The sequence below is a fragment of the Neopsephotus bourkii genome, unplaced genomic scaffold, assembly GCF_033783945.1.
Source record: "Neopsephotus bourkii isolate Nb327-2 ecotype Australia unplaced genomic scaffold, CSIRO-AGI_Nbou_v1 NB_1792, whole genome shotgun sequence".
Lineage (NCBI taxonomy): Eukaryota > Metazoa > Chordata > Aves > Psittaciformes > Psittacidae > Neopsephotus > Neopsephotus bourkii.
Window position 1 is genome coordinate 6,602,176 of NW_026902266.1, and position 13,462 is coordinate 6,615,637.

The 13,462-nt window shown below is 47.2% G+C and overlaps 1 protein-coding gene and 1 long non-coding RNA gene across 6 annotated transcripts in view; one reads left to right on the forward strand and one right to left on the reverse strand.

Annotated features, from left to right (window-relative positions):
- LOC133206467 (uncharacterized) overlaps positions 1-13,462 on the reverse strand; it is a 232,818-nt gene that overhangs the window by 170,407 nt on the left and 48,949 nt on the right. The gene's annotated exons all lie outside the window — the stretch shown is intronic.
- The window catches only part of TSPAN32 (tetraspanin 32), a 39,823-nt gene that overhangs the window by 24,058 nt on the left and 2,303 nt on the right, over positions 1-13,462 (forward strand). The window contains exons 5-9 of one of the 5 annotated variants that reach the window (XR_009723789.1): positions 1,915-2,016; positions 3,465-3,557; positions 5,127-5,210; positions 7,432-7,523; positions 11,303-11,397. Coding sequence is in view for 4 of the 5 variants with exons in the window: in XM_061342526.1 (XP_061198510.1) it covers positions 1,915-2,016; positions 3,465-3,557; positions 5,127-5,210; positions 7,432-7,523; positions 11,303-11,306 (375 nt within the window). In the remaining variant the exon portion in view is untranslated. Of the gene's footprint in view, positions 1-1,914; positions 2,017-3,464; positions 3,558-5,126; positions 5,211-7,431; positions 8,781-11,302; positions 12,642-13,462 lie in introns of those variants that run through there. The other 4 variants (XM_061342526.1, XM_061342524.1, XM_061342525.1 and 1 more) reach the window with 4 other exon arrangements.

Genomic DNA, 13,462 nt, shown 5'->3' on the forward strand with positions numbered 1-13,462 from the left:
CAAGTTGACTGAAGCCTTTCTTAATTTTTAATTTTTTAAGTCATCTACATGTAGGCCTTTTGTAGGTAAGCTCAGCATCCTGAGCCTAATGATACATATAAAAATGAGAAAATTGCATATGCAACACCGCTACCTTACTGAGACCTATTTGTATGTTGTCACGACATAACATAGTCTTTATTCCTGCATCTTAAACTGGGGTTGGGATATTTGAAGTATAATAATTTCTTGGGTTAGGGAGTCAGCTGCTCTGTTCTTCCTTCCTTAGCAACATGAGGCCACAGGAGGAGGTCAAAAGATTATTCTTTTTTCATTATTCTTTATTCAATTCTTCAGTGGAAATAGACACTCTTTTCACTGAATCCATTTATTTCATTGCTGCTGATGGAAAGCTCATTTGTGTCCCACAAAGAGTTAGAGAACTTTGGATGTTCTCCTTTTTATTGGGATTTAAGGCTTGCTCAGGGGAAGGATGGTGCACAAGTCTGCTAGAGATCCTCTCTTACTGCTGCACACTCCACTCGATGTACTTTGATACACGGAGGTGACAAAATGAGCATCCTCCATCCTTACCTGCATAGGAAAGCTCAGCATAGTGCATCTTGCTGGGAAGGATTTTTTTCCTTGGCTCAGAATATCTGTGGTACCTCCATCACTGGACCTCTTGTTTAAGCTGGATTGCTTCTGCTTCACCTACAAATTGCACTGTGACAAGTGATGGAGCATCCTGGAGCAGTGGCAGTTTTGCTGCAGATAAATGCTGAGAAACTCCCAAGCCACTCAATTTCTAAGCCATGATAGCTGTGGAACATTTTCTGATGTAAGCTTTTAAACTCCATACCTGGTGGCAGAGAGATGAGTTGGATACAAGTAATCTCAACCCATCTCTCTCCTCTCCCTGGTTATCAGCCTCTGTCAGTTGATTGCATTTTGGGCAGCCGAGCAGGGTAGAGCACTATTGCAGTGATGGTTGTAATCACCTTGAATGACCCTGGTTTCACCCCTGGGGAGACAGTGTTGCGGTTTTTTCCCCCCTTAGAGCAATTTCCAAGTTCAGCCCCTTAAGACTGAGCTGAAAAGCCTCACTTTCAGGAGAGATGGCTCTGCTCCTGGGGTGCCTGTCCCTCTCTGTGTGGCCACTCATTCCATCTGTCTCACCAATATATTTTCCCTCCTGGAAGCCAAATGCTGCCTGCAGGGCCCCTCAGATCGATGCCGCTGTGCGAATGAGGGAAAATGAAAGCAAGAAATAGAGGTTTGACTCCAGGCACTGAAGGCAATTGTCATAATTTTTTCTTCAACACCCGAGTGGGAGTTGGCTGGGATCTGTCAAGCTGCAAGTTCTCACACACTGGGTAAATATTTATGGTCTGATTCACCACTGAATCACTCCGTTATTTCTTTGGCCCTGTTCAGGGAAACTGCTTTGTCACTGGGATAACACCAGCTCTCTGAGGCGCTCTCACCTTCATATTTTAGCACCTCATTGTCATGTGTGCCTGTCCTCACAGTGACATCAGGATGGGGAGATGGTGTCGTCTCTTCCTGGCAGAGGAAATCAGAGGCACACTGGTCACAGGCACCTGAGGTTTCTCTGACACTAAACCCAAAACTGGTGAAAAGCTCCAGCTGTCAGCTGGTGAGACCTCGGTGTGATGCTAAAGTGTCCATGCATAGCATACGGTGGTACACATGCAGTATCACAGCCTCTCTCATGGGATTTGCCATGTTTTAGGTGCCCCTTGGTGAATGGAGGTCATAACAAGCTCCTGCTGCTACATGGTAGTCATACAATAGCTGCACTGCTTGTCTTGCTATACCTGGAAGAGCTTCTGGGGGGATGCAAGAGTATTTTTCCCTCCAGAGGCAACGGTGCCAGTGTTTTGTGTGTACAGATCTCTTCTTTCATTGCAGGTGGAAGAGAGCATGATGGATGTGTACGATTTTGTGTATGAGGAGGTGAGGAGGAATGCCTCCAGCTTCAGGAGGCATGAGCTGACTGCCATTCACAAAGCAGTAAGTTGTCTTTCTCAGCCTTAGCAGAAAACCTTGCCCTAGGCTATCTTCCCAAGGTTTCAGCAGGCTGGGTCTGATGTCTGTGCTCTGCCTCATGGATGCTGCAGTCTCATTTTTCCTCAGGAATAGAGTACTCCAGCCTGCTAAGAAATCTGCACCTCCCTTCCTACTCTTCCTCTCCCAGGTCTGACCAACCAGATTACCAACAGGAGGAGAGGCCCACCTCCCTGAGCATCATTCATATGCGAGATCATCAGTGCTGCTGCACAGTAGCTGTTACACGTATTGTCTGTCTAAGCAGGCCCTCTGCCATGTTCCCTATCTGTAGTATGAGAAAGTGGACATGCACCTCTTGTGTCCCTGAACAGGCAGAGAGAGGGAGATAATTCCACATTGTGTAGCAGAAGTATTTGGACTTGGTTATTTCTGTTTATCCTTGAGCCTGTGACTGAGGAGTACTGGAGGCTACCAGGCCTCTTGCAATGCTGGAGACTGCTAGCAAGCTCCCAAAACCTACCACCCAGGATACTGTTGGGGCAGGGGACTTCTCTTTAGCTTGGTAGGTGGGCAAGGGTTTTAGCTTGGTAGGTGGCCCAGAGCACAGGGAGGATGTTTGCCCTCAAAGCCACAGGAAATAAGTGAGGGTGTCCCCCATGGTGAGAAACTCCTGAGTTCCCACTGAGTAAAGGAGATGCTGTTCCATCCACCTCCCACTCAACTCCCTTTATCGTCCTGTGTTTTATTAAATCATTGTAACAAGTACTTTCTGAAGCTGTTTTCATCCATGCTTCTTAAAACACAGAAAAGGGCAAATGTTTCTCAATTTGATGATGGTGGTGGCCCTCAGCAATGACCAGCCAGAGTGGTGCTTGCTCTGCAGACTTTTGGAGCAATACACCCAGAGTCCTGCTTGTCAAGGAGAACCAGGCACAATACCGAGCTTTATCAGTTCATCAATTGCTTATTTTAGCTACTTTAAGTGATGGAGAAACAGTCCCTCTACTCCCATGGGCATCCCCTTGCTAGAGCTCCAAACTGGCCAGTTCACTCCAGCTATAGGAAGCCATTTCCATAGTGGGTGTTGCTGGGGATCCTCCCAGCCCATAACAAACACTGGGCTCCTCGCATCCCTGGGTTTTCCAGACTAGACACTGCGAGAGCTGGTGTGACCATGGAGGGAGGGCTTGGCCCCAGCCTCCGGCAGTAGGCCTGGAAAAGCACAGGCAAATTTGGGGCCAGATCCATGTATGTCCTCTGAATTTAACTTCCATTGCTGTAGTTGTTGATTGCATACCTACATGCTTCGCTCCTTGCAGCACTGCTTGTATAGCCCTGCCTGTGGCAGCAGGGGGAAAGTGTGGCCCATCACTGACACCTTCTGCTGTGTCAGCTGGTGGCAAGGAGAGAGCTCCCATGTGTGGCTGGCAGATCTCTCCATCTTTTTCCAGTTCCTGTGCTGTGGGAAGCATTCTCCATTTGGGGACACAACCAGCGTTGAGAGCAAGACATGCCCACCCGGCCAGGCAAACAATGCTGGACAGGTAAGGGAAAGGTTTCCTCGTCCACACAGTGGGGCTGTGCTGCTACTCAGTAACTGTTAATGACAACTGTGGCGTTTCCACAGTTTGGGGTTACTTTGGTTGGGGGTTAGTTGTGGTGGGGTTTTGTTGTTTCAGTAAGGAGGAACCCCAGTGGATCACAGGTGTCAGACTCGCAGATGTGGTTTCTTGTGCAGCTCTAGAAACCCTTCAAAATGCCTGTGTTTGCAGCCTGTCACTTCCCTCCAGTTTCCTCTTCATTTCCTGCATATGCAGAGTGTGAGGTATCATGGCATGTGTTTGAGCTCACATGTTGGACTTTTCCACTTGACACTGCTTTCTGAGGCTTCAGAAGTGTCACACTAACAATAAACGTGGAATTTTCTGTAACTGCTTTTTCCCAGGACATTAAATAAGTACTAAAATGAGCACCTCATGAAGCAGAGTGATGATGCCCAGCAGTAGCTTCATCAAGTATACTTCATTCTTCCCCTTTTCAGTAGTTCAGTGAGGTTGATGGAGAAGCCACCAGTATTAGACTGCCTCTGTGCTGAAGCCGTAACGTAGACTTCATACTCTCTGAGCAAAGCTATCACATGATGATTTTTCTTCCACAGGAGTAGCCAAATCAGCTGAAGTAGCTGAAGCTTCCAGCATCAATATGTGTGTTGATGGAAAACAAAACCGTGTTGCTACAGTTATACAAAAACATTGTTGTTAGGCAAAGATGTCACACACTAAGAGGACACCATGATGCACAGTCACGCATCAGCCAGTGGGGCAGCCTTTCAAAGCACTGCCTCTAGGAAGCAGGGGCAGAATAGACCAAAGAGAGGAAGGGAGGGAAGAGTTAAACCAGGCACTAGGTGGGTGACTGTTCCCCTCCTTCCCCCCCCCTCAAAGTTTTGTGTTCCCTCCGGTAGTGAGCCACGGGAGGTGGCCTAGGGGGGATGCATTTTGCAACCCAGAGAACCGCAGTGTTTGGTAGTTGCACTGCATTCACTCCTGGCTTTGCGTGCTCTTACTTCACTCTGCAAATCACTTAATCAAGGGCAGGCTCTTGCATTTTTTAAATGGCTCTCTTAGCTAACACCTCCTGGATTTCCGTGGGGCTGCTGGCATGCTTAAAGCTAATGTATATTAATGCTTGTGAGACCTTCCAAAATTGAGCAGTTCATTAGCGTCTTTGAGGAACGTATTAGCATTACAGTGTGCTCTGCTTTTCTGTCTTGTCTGTTCCATCTTTCTATTTTCCAGTGATTGGAAACAAAAGGAAGTTTGCATGACCACACTTACCTGTACATGCACAAATCCCCCACAGTGCGAAACACATCATACCAAGGAAATCATAGGTGTATTGTAGCAATAGGAAATACACTGCAGGTGATTGTCTTCCCATGCTGCAGCCAGCAGCAGGATAAAGGAGAGCTGATCACACAGCAGCCCAGTTGTGCAATGCTGCATCCTCCTCTCGTTTCCTTTTCTATCTGGGGTTGTGGCAAGTGCTCTTTGCAGGGTCAAAGCCCCACAGCTGAGCTGCTGCTGCACTGCAAAGGGTCTCTCTCTCCCTAGGACTGTCTCCGAGAGATCCAGTTCTTCCTGAAGAAGCACATGGACTTTGTCACCACACTCCTGGGCATCACCATTGGCTTCACGGTATCTGTTTGTTCCTTCTCACTTTGGCCCCAAGAGGCAGGCTCCAGCATGGAAACGTATCCTAAATTAGCCCCCAGAAGCTAGAATTTTGGGTCATTTTGGAGGCTGGGGTAGAGAAACAAGCAGTGGTGGACTGCACTGTGGAAATTACGAAAGGGCCAGGACCTGTCTTATTCAGGCTGATGGATGGAGGTTTTCTCCTGCAGGAATAGCCTTGCTGCCTGGTTTTTCTGACCAAACCAGGCATGACAGATGGGAGTGGGGAGCAGTGGGAGTTGGCATTCCACCCACCCAGGTTTGCCTGTGCATCCTCTCCTGTAAGTGAGATGCTGTGTCACCTGGCGCAGGGCTTGCAGATGAGGTTGGAAGCCGGCAGTAGCTGTGGAAAAGGAGATGCAGTAAAAGCTCTGTATTAGGAAACTTGCTACCTCTCCTTGCCCAGCACTCACTGGCTGCTTCCCAGCTCAGCTCGGGAAGTCACATTGTTTGACCAGAGCTGGAAGGTCTTGAAAGCTACTGAGCACCAATAGTGGAGGTGGAGAGCTGTGTGGGAAGGGAAGGTCTCATCCTCTTAATGACCACTAATAAGCCCAGGAAGCTGCATCTTGGGCAGTGGGTGGGTAAAGCACAGGCTTGTAAGCAGCAGAGGAAAGTAGCATGTTGCCTGGGCTCCCAGGCACCGTCTTTGAAGTAGGATTTTGCAGAGGAGGGGTAGGATGATTTGGGTAGAAAGGGTCTGTACTGAATCTGTGAATCTTATTTGGGGGAAGATGAAAGGAAAAATGAAATACTGCAAGAGGAACATGTCCTTAGGTGGTGAGGGAGGTCAATGGCCGCATGGGGGATGTCCCTTCAGAGCTGGAGAGTGCTAATTAAAACAAGCCTGCTTGCATGCCTGGCAGAGGTGTATTGCTGTAATTACCTCTACACAGGGGCCCTGCATGTGTGTTGAAGCACACCAGAAAAAAGTACACACCAAGAGATCTGTTTCTTCACTAAGAAGGGAGGTTTGGGCTGCTGTGATATCTCCATGCTGCTCTCCAGCTGGGGCAACCTTTCCTGACTGATTTAATTCCTTCTGTCTGCCTTGGCACAATTATGAGTTAGAAAACTTTTCTTCATCTAAATAAAACCCAGAGGAACAAACACTTTTGTGTTTTATACTGCTAGTAGTAAATTAGGAGAACCATCAGGCATTGCTATGGCTCTATAAATGTAAAGTCATGTGTGAATACGTGGTGTCACTTTCTAATTTTTCTCAGGTATAGGAGGAATTTCACTGCAGCTATATTCAGACAAAAGTGGGAGCGGGTTTTATTATATATATATCTCTTTTTCACAGCTTGATGCCATAGCCAGATAAGGCAGCTCTCTTTAAAGTGTGTCCTAGAGGAAGTCTCACTTCACAGTTCACTATTGTGATGGCAGGATGCAAGGGAGGCATGCGACAAGGACTGTAGCTCCTCTGATGTCACTGTTCCTCAGCCAACAATACATACATGGCCCCATATCAATCCACAAGCAAAGGCACTTGCACATTAAGGCAGAGGCTTTTGGGGAAACAGCCCTTGTTTATCCTTCCCACAGCAGCCTTACCTTTGATATGTTGCCTGTGTAATCCTGGTATGTGATATATCAGGGAGAATGTTAAAATACAGAGGAAATGCACTGTCCTCTGCATTCTCAAGTGTGCACGTGCATGGGGTGGGGGTTGGACTGTAAGGGGTTTTTTTGTTCTGTTTTGTTGGGGGTTTTTTACTCCAAACAATACATGAGGATTGTTTGGGTTTTTTGTTATGTTTTGGTTTGGTTGTTTCTCCCTATGTTCTCCTTACAAAAGGATGTTATTAAGAGAGTGATCTGTTTGTTTGCATAGAGAAATGTTTTGTGGTCAGAATTTGAAATCTGAATTTCCTGGTTTCATCTCATTTCTTGGTATTTTCAGGGCCAGGTTTGAGCTGTACTGTGCTAATTCTTATCAGATGCCTTTTAGCCACATGTTGTTCTTTCTTTGTATCTTTATTCTTCCTCTTCCCTTCCAACTGCTGCTCACCATTCTACCAGAAAACAGCTCTCAAGAAAAATGTTACATCCCAATACATAAATTCAGAAGTGCCAAGTGGACTAATAGGCAGCACTTATGATCACTTATTTGCACAAATAGAACATCATAATCAGTTCAGCATTTAATTGTGTGCCCATCTCATGTATTTCCTTTTAGGTTTATGGAATGATCTTGACTTCATTCCTCTGGTTCTCCATCCACTTCAGCAGCAACCTGGATAGGAAAGGAAAATACATTCTGCGAGAGAGGTAGAAACCCATCACCTGGGCATCCTTACCAGGCAGAGCCAGCTTTTGCACAGGAAGATGTCTGAAGTCACACAGAGAATCCCCTGGGAAGGCCTTACACGGGTTCAGCCAGTGGGGTGTGTGTCATGCATTTCCCCTTCCTGCACTACTAGCTGTTGTGCATTTCTGAGCTGGTCAGAGCAGACGGTGCTCTAAGGAGGAGCAGTTCCACACCTTTGCCAAAAAAAAACAAGGCCTGAGACACACTGGAGGACTGAGAAACTGGAGCAGGTTGCCCAGAGAAGCTGTGGCTGCCCCATCCCTGGCAGTGTTCAAGGCCAGGTTGGATGGGGCTTGGAGCAACCTGATCTAGTGGAAGGTGTCCCTGCCTGTGGCAGGGCGGTTAGAACGAGATGAACTTTAAGGTCACTTCCAACCCAAACCATTCTGTGATTCTATGATGCACCTAGGCCTGGAGATGCAGATCAGCTCACCAGGAGACAGAGGGGCTGTAGCTCCACAAACAGGACACAAAGAGCCCCTTAAGACAAAAATGGAGAGAAAAGCCCAGCAAAAATCACACCATTAAACCAAACTTCTCTTGTGTTGTCATCTGAGCATTCCCTGTGACCCCCGAAGATGTAATATTTCTAGGAAGATGGCTTTGGATCACAGCCCAGAATAATCTTGGACTATTGGCAAATATATGGACACAAGATGTGTCACCGGTGATGGGAAATGTGTTCTTGTAGCTTGGACGCTCATGACATTGGGCATGTTTCTGATCATGCTCAAGTATGTAGGCAGCCAATGACTGACAACTGTTTTTCCCCTGTGTTCAAATATTGCCAGGTTTACACCAGCTACCAGCTTTTGGTAGAGATCAGGAAAAAAATCAGAAAAACAGTGCATGAGCTTTGAAACAAATAGCCAGCAAACGGACACATACTTCTGTTATTCCTCTTTATTAATGCAATACACCATGATTTTTTAATTCCTAGCATGTAGTCAACCTCCTAGAGCTTGATGCCACACTGGTTTCACAGGGGCTTGTTCAACTTCTATCCTTAGCTCTGTGTTTATCTAGCTTCACTAGCCCACAGCACTGCTGTGCAATACAAAAGGACTTTGATATTACACATACATGCAGGTCTGAAGTTTAAATCTATAAAGGAACAGGACTGATCTTCAGCCAGGTCAAACAATACAATGTCCAATTCCATGTCCTCTCTTTACATCATCACCTTATCAATAATAAACAGAAATTTTAAAAGCCTCCATCAGCTCTCAGTCTAGGTCAAATGATGGCTCCCTGGTGTGCTTTGCCCTCATTGCAAGGAGGCAGAGCCGCCTCTGAGCTGAAACTCATCATTGCAATAGACTTAGTACCTGCTGGAAAACCTGCTGTAAACTATATGGCTATGTGCAATGTCTTGAACCAACAACAGCTTTCACGCCTCTCATTTGTTGTGGCTTTTAGCCATGAGAAACAGTAAGTAGCAATTGTTTATTGAGATAAATGTGGAAATCCCCATGCTGAAGTTCAGGACAGGTCCTGGCCCTCAGGCAGGGGCTGCTACACACACAAGAATAGCAGTACAGCCTACAGCACCTGGTTAGTATTTTAACATGGCTGCAATTACCTTGTGTTGGAAGGAATTGTGCTGGGGGGTAGGCTATCACTCCTCGTTCTGCTCCTCTGGAATGGAGCTTCACCGTTGATTTCACTGTAAACGGCATCAAGTTCAAACTGCTCCAGAATGTTACTCAAGCTACCTTGTAGCAGTCACCAACATGCCTCGGTCTAGCAGGGATTTAGAGGTGATACACACTTGCCAACATACCCACATTCTAGTTTATTTCTCTCCAGTGACAGACAATCTCCCTTGTGAGCTCCAGCTGCTATTGTTCAGGCCACCACTATTGTTATTCCTTAGCCCAGCTGGCAGCTTGTGTGACTCATGGTTGCTTCAGTAAAGATGAATTTCTTGCAGAAGGCCATCATTCCTTCTCTTTTTCTGCTGTGCACGAGGCTGCCTGCATTGCTCAGGGTTTGCGTCATGCAGAGCCCTCAGTAATTCTTTCAGTGCTGGGAAGAGATATTCCCCAGGCAGCTGGTGCTCACCTGCCCCAGCAGCATGCCTTAGCACCCAAGAGCGAGAGGATGGCATTGGTCCTTTGGAGGAAAAGGAGCTGCTCATCAGCCTGATCCTGCCCTTGGCTAGCTGCTGGCACAGCAGGCAAGTGCTTTGTGAGGATTAATGCAAGCAGAGGCAGGAAAAAAAGCTTAAGGACACAAGCAATTGAGACTGGAGTATTTATATGAAAGATATCTCTACAATTTCACTTTTTTAAACACTATGTAGTCAGCTCTTGCCCATCACTCTGTGTGGGCTGGACACCTGATGATACTCTACACTGGAAATCAAGCAAGTCAGTGGAGTCTGTGTTACTGGTGTGGGTTACCTGCTTAAGCCTTATCAACAAGGGGGAGAAATCTTTGTTAAAGCTTCACCACCAGGTCTGCTTAATGCTTTAGGTGTTGAAATTACTGTAGACAGGAATAGCATGCATATGATAAAGTAAACCTGAAAGGCTATTGTATCCCTCTCCCTCAGCTCTCTTTTCCCTTGAATCGTTTATGATCAGTGAAATGTCACCAGAAGCAGCAGACAGACACCTCTCTAGCAGTGACCATGTAAGGGTGTGTGTGCATAGCTGCTGTTTTTACACCTCTGTGATGATTTCTGCTGCTTGCAACAGGGATGAGTACACAACCTGCACCAAACCATCTCGCAAAGGGAATAATGCACCTGAAGAGTTGTTGTTTCTTCTTCCCAAGCACCAGCAGACTGGAAGCATGCATTTTTTGTCCCAGAGAGCTGGAAGTTCCCTTTCTTCCTCTGATACCCAACTAGCTGGCCATCTCATGATCTGTATTGCCGTTTCACCCACCACTGGAGTTCCCTAGCGAGGAGCAGCACTTTAATGAACAGCCACCTGGCCAGACACACTCTCCTACCAGAGCTCGTGCTGCGTGTAGCACAGAAAATGGCATCCTGCTGTCGTTTTAAGGAGCAGGAATGTGGATACCTTCAACTTCTTCGTTTTTAGAAGCCTGGTGCAGAAGAGTGCAGTGACCCTTTTGTTTGCAGTTGTAGAAATGGCAGCACCCAGGGGATGGCTGGAGGGGTGCTGCGAAGCTGGGGCAGGGGGAGGGGGAGTTGAACAGGTTTCTTTACACCTCTGCCAACAAAAAAATCTCTGTCCTGCAGTCAATGTGCTTGCACTCATTAGTCCCTAATTTGATTCTTGCTATGGGCAAATTACAGCTCTTGTGCTGCCGGAGCAAAACTCCAGGAACCTATTGGTAAGTACTGCCAAGATCTCCCCAGTGTTGAGAAGAGCGAGAGAGGTTTTACTGGGATAAGAGCTTGGAAGTGAGCAGAGGGGATGCAAAGCCAGCAGCCAGGCTAGGTAACACCTGCAGAGCCAGTGAGCCTTACTGGGGCTTGCAAAAGCAGAAGCTGGTTGTTACAAGTATGTCAACGCTCAAACTCTGGTAGGAAAAGAATCCCTATTTATGTAGGCATATGCAGGAAGAGAAAAAAAAAACAACAACTTAGAGACCAAAGGTTAATATTTAAGTTAAATATTTAATTGTGAATTGGCTCCAATTAATTGTCAGTTAAGCCCCAACAATCACCAATTAGTTCCACCGAGTTTACCTGAGCAGTTGCAGTTTGGCCTCTGTATGGGTAGGCATTACCTTGTGCTCATGAGTTATTCTCTTGTTTTAGATAAACCCCCAGCTGTAGCTGAGGACTTGGGAAGAGGAAGCAGACTAAGGGCAGGCAATTACCTACAGGGCTGGGGAACATCAGACACGGCAGTGGTAAGAAGCCTTTTGTGCTGCTTTCCAGCTTTGATGCCCATGCACCACTCCAGTCCTGCTCTGCCAGCGTGAGCATTAACTTCCCCTGAGGCTTTACATAGGGCTTACTGCATGCCCATGGGTGGCCTGACCACAGCTTGCTTATGAGTCAGGGGACCTCTCTCAGAGCCTGCTCTGAGAGCAGCAGATGCTGTTTTCCAAGGTACTGCTCATGCAGAATTGCAGGTGAGCAGGGTGCAGCTTTACGCAGCAGCAAAGGATGCTCAGTACTTCTGCAAAGCAGATGTTTCAGTACCTGACAAAACCTGAGGATCCCAGAGCACTTGTGCAAAGCATGGATTCAAGCAGTTTACTGACTCTCTAGAGGGATTCGATGGTAAGGAGAGTGGGAATCGTTCGGCCTCACAGTGTGCTGGCTTGGCTCCGAAATGTTTTGCTATTTCCTGCCATACTGGCTGTGCGTCAACTGCCAGTTCCACTGCCATCGAGATACAACTTTCTCATGCAATAGCCCCTTTGCTGCACAACTCTCATGTCTGCAGCAAGCTCCGAAAGGAGATGCCACTGAGCAAGCTGTGTATAAGCAAGCATTGTAGGTTAGCAAACTTGCGTGGATCTTTGCTGCTCTGTGGTGGTGAGGAAGCCATCTCCAGCTAAGGTAAAGCTGCATTTCCGAGGTGCAGACATACAGGATATTTTCTGAAAAAAAAGAGTTGCTAGATATGTATTTTCAACAGGTGCAGAAGCAATTAGTTTGCAAAAGCAGCTGGCTATAATTCTGCTCCAAAATGACAGCCAGCAGTGGTAGATGCTCCACACAGGAGAACTCCACCAGCACAGCTGAAGGCAGGTAAGGTCAGAAGCTGCTTTGAATACACGGTGGCATCACACGTGACATGTCATTGCAATTCTCTCTTTGAGTAAAATGCTGTAGTAGGGTGAAAAGCGATTTTTCTTAACTGTGTAGTTCGTCTTCTGAGGGAGTGAGCAACCGACAGTGAGCATCAGCCTTGTCCACTGAGAAACGTAGCAGTGGGTGGGATGAAGGGGGAGACTGCAGGAGCGAGGAGGGGGGAACCCCAGGGCAGCCTCGGAGGCTGGTTTGCTAGAACACAGGCAGTGTGTGTTTTGCAGCTTTCAGCCTCGGCTGCCAAACCCGTGACTGGCTGCAAGCCTGACGGTGGTGAGGCTGCTCCACTGCACTCCATGCCGAACATCTCACCCCCACCACAAACCCAGTGCTATCTTTAGTCACGTGGCGTTTTGGGGTCCATCAAATACATTAGTGCCCGGGGCAATCTGCATTATCTACCCCTTCTAGGAGGGTAGTGAGGAAAAAGAAACCCACCTCTTTATGTGGAAGACATACAGGGCTGTTGCTCAGCTTGTAAGGAATCATCAGGACATCTTGGACAAAATACTTTCACATGAGCCAAGAGGTGCCTACCCACAGCTAATACCCTCCTGTCTAAGCAGATGCCATTCCCTTAGGTTCCAGCAAGTGAAAAGGAAAGGTCCTTCCCAACATTCTTTCCAGGAAGATACATATCCCTGTGTCACTCTCCCTGGAGTCACTGGCAGCCAGCTGGCTGGGTTGTTTATGTTATCCCAAGGCAAAATCCCCCCTTTCTCCCTTCAGCATCACCCAGTGCTATTGTTTACCCCCCATGTGCACCAGCATGCTCATGGATGGGCTCACTTTCTTTTTAGCCCTGTTGGATCAGCAATAAGCTATTCCAGTCTTTATTCACCTACTAATGAATTATACATTGATTATACAATAGAAGCTCTCTACATCGATAGGCTGGGCTCTTGTTCTCTCGCATGGCATCTTGCAAAGCGCAGCTGAGCCCAGCTGCAGGTCTGGCCTCTCTGATGCCCTGAGAAAAATGAATGTCCACTGTGCGGGCTCATGAGCTGAGAGGAGTGTGTCTGCACAGGATAAACTCGTTTGCGTTTGCTCTTCCTCTGCCGTAACTCCAGTGGGAGTCAATGCTGTCCTTCCTCACCACCCTCCCCTTCCTTGTCCTCCTTATATAACCTAACCCATCACCATAGATACGTT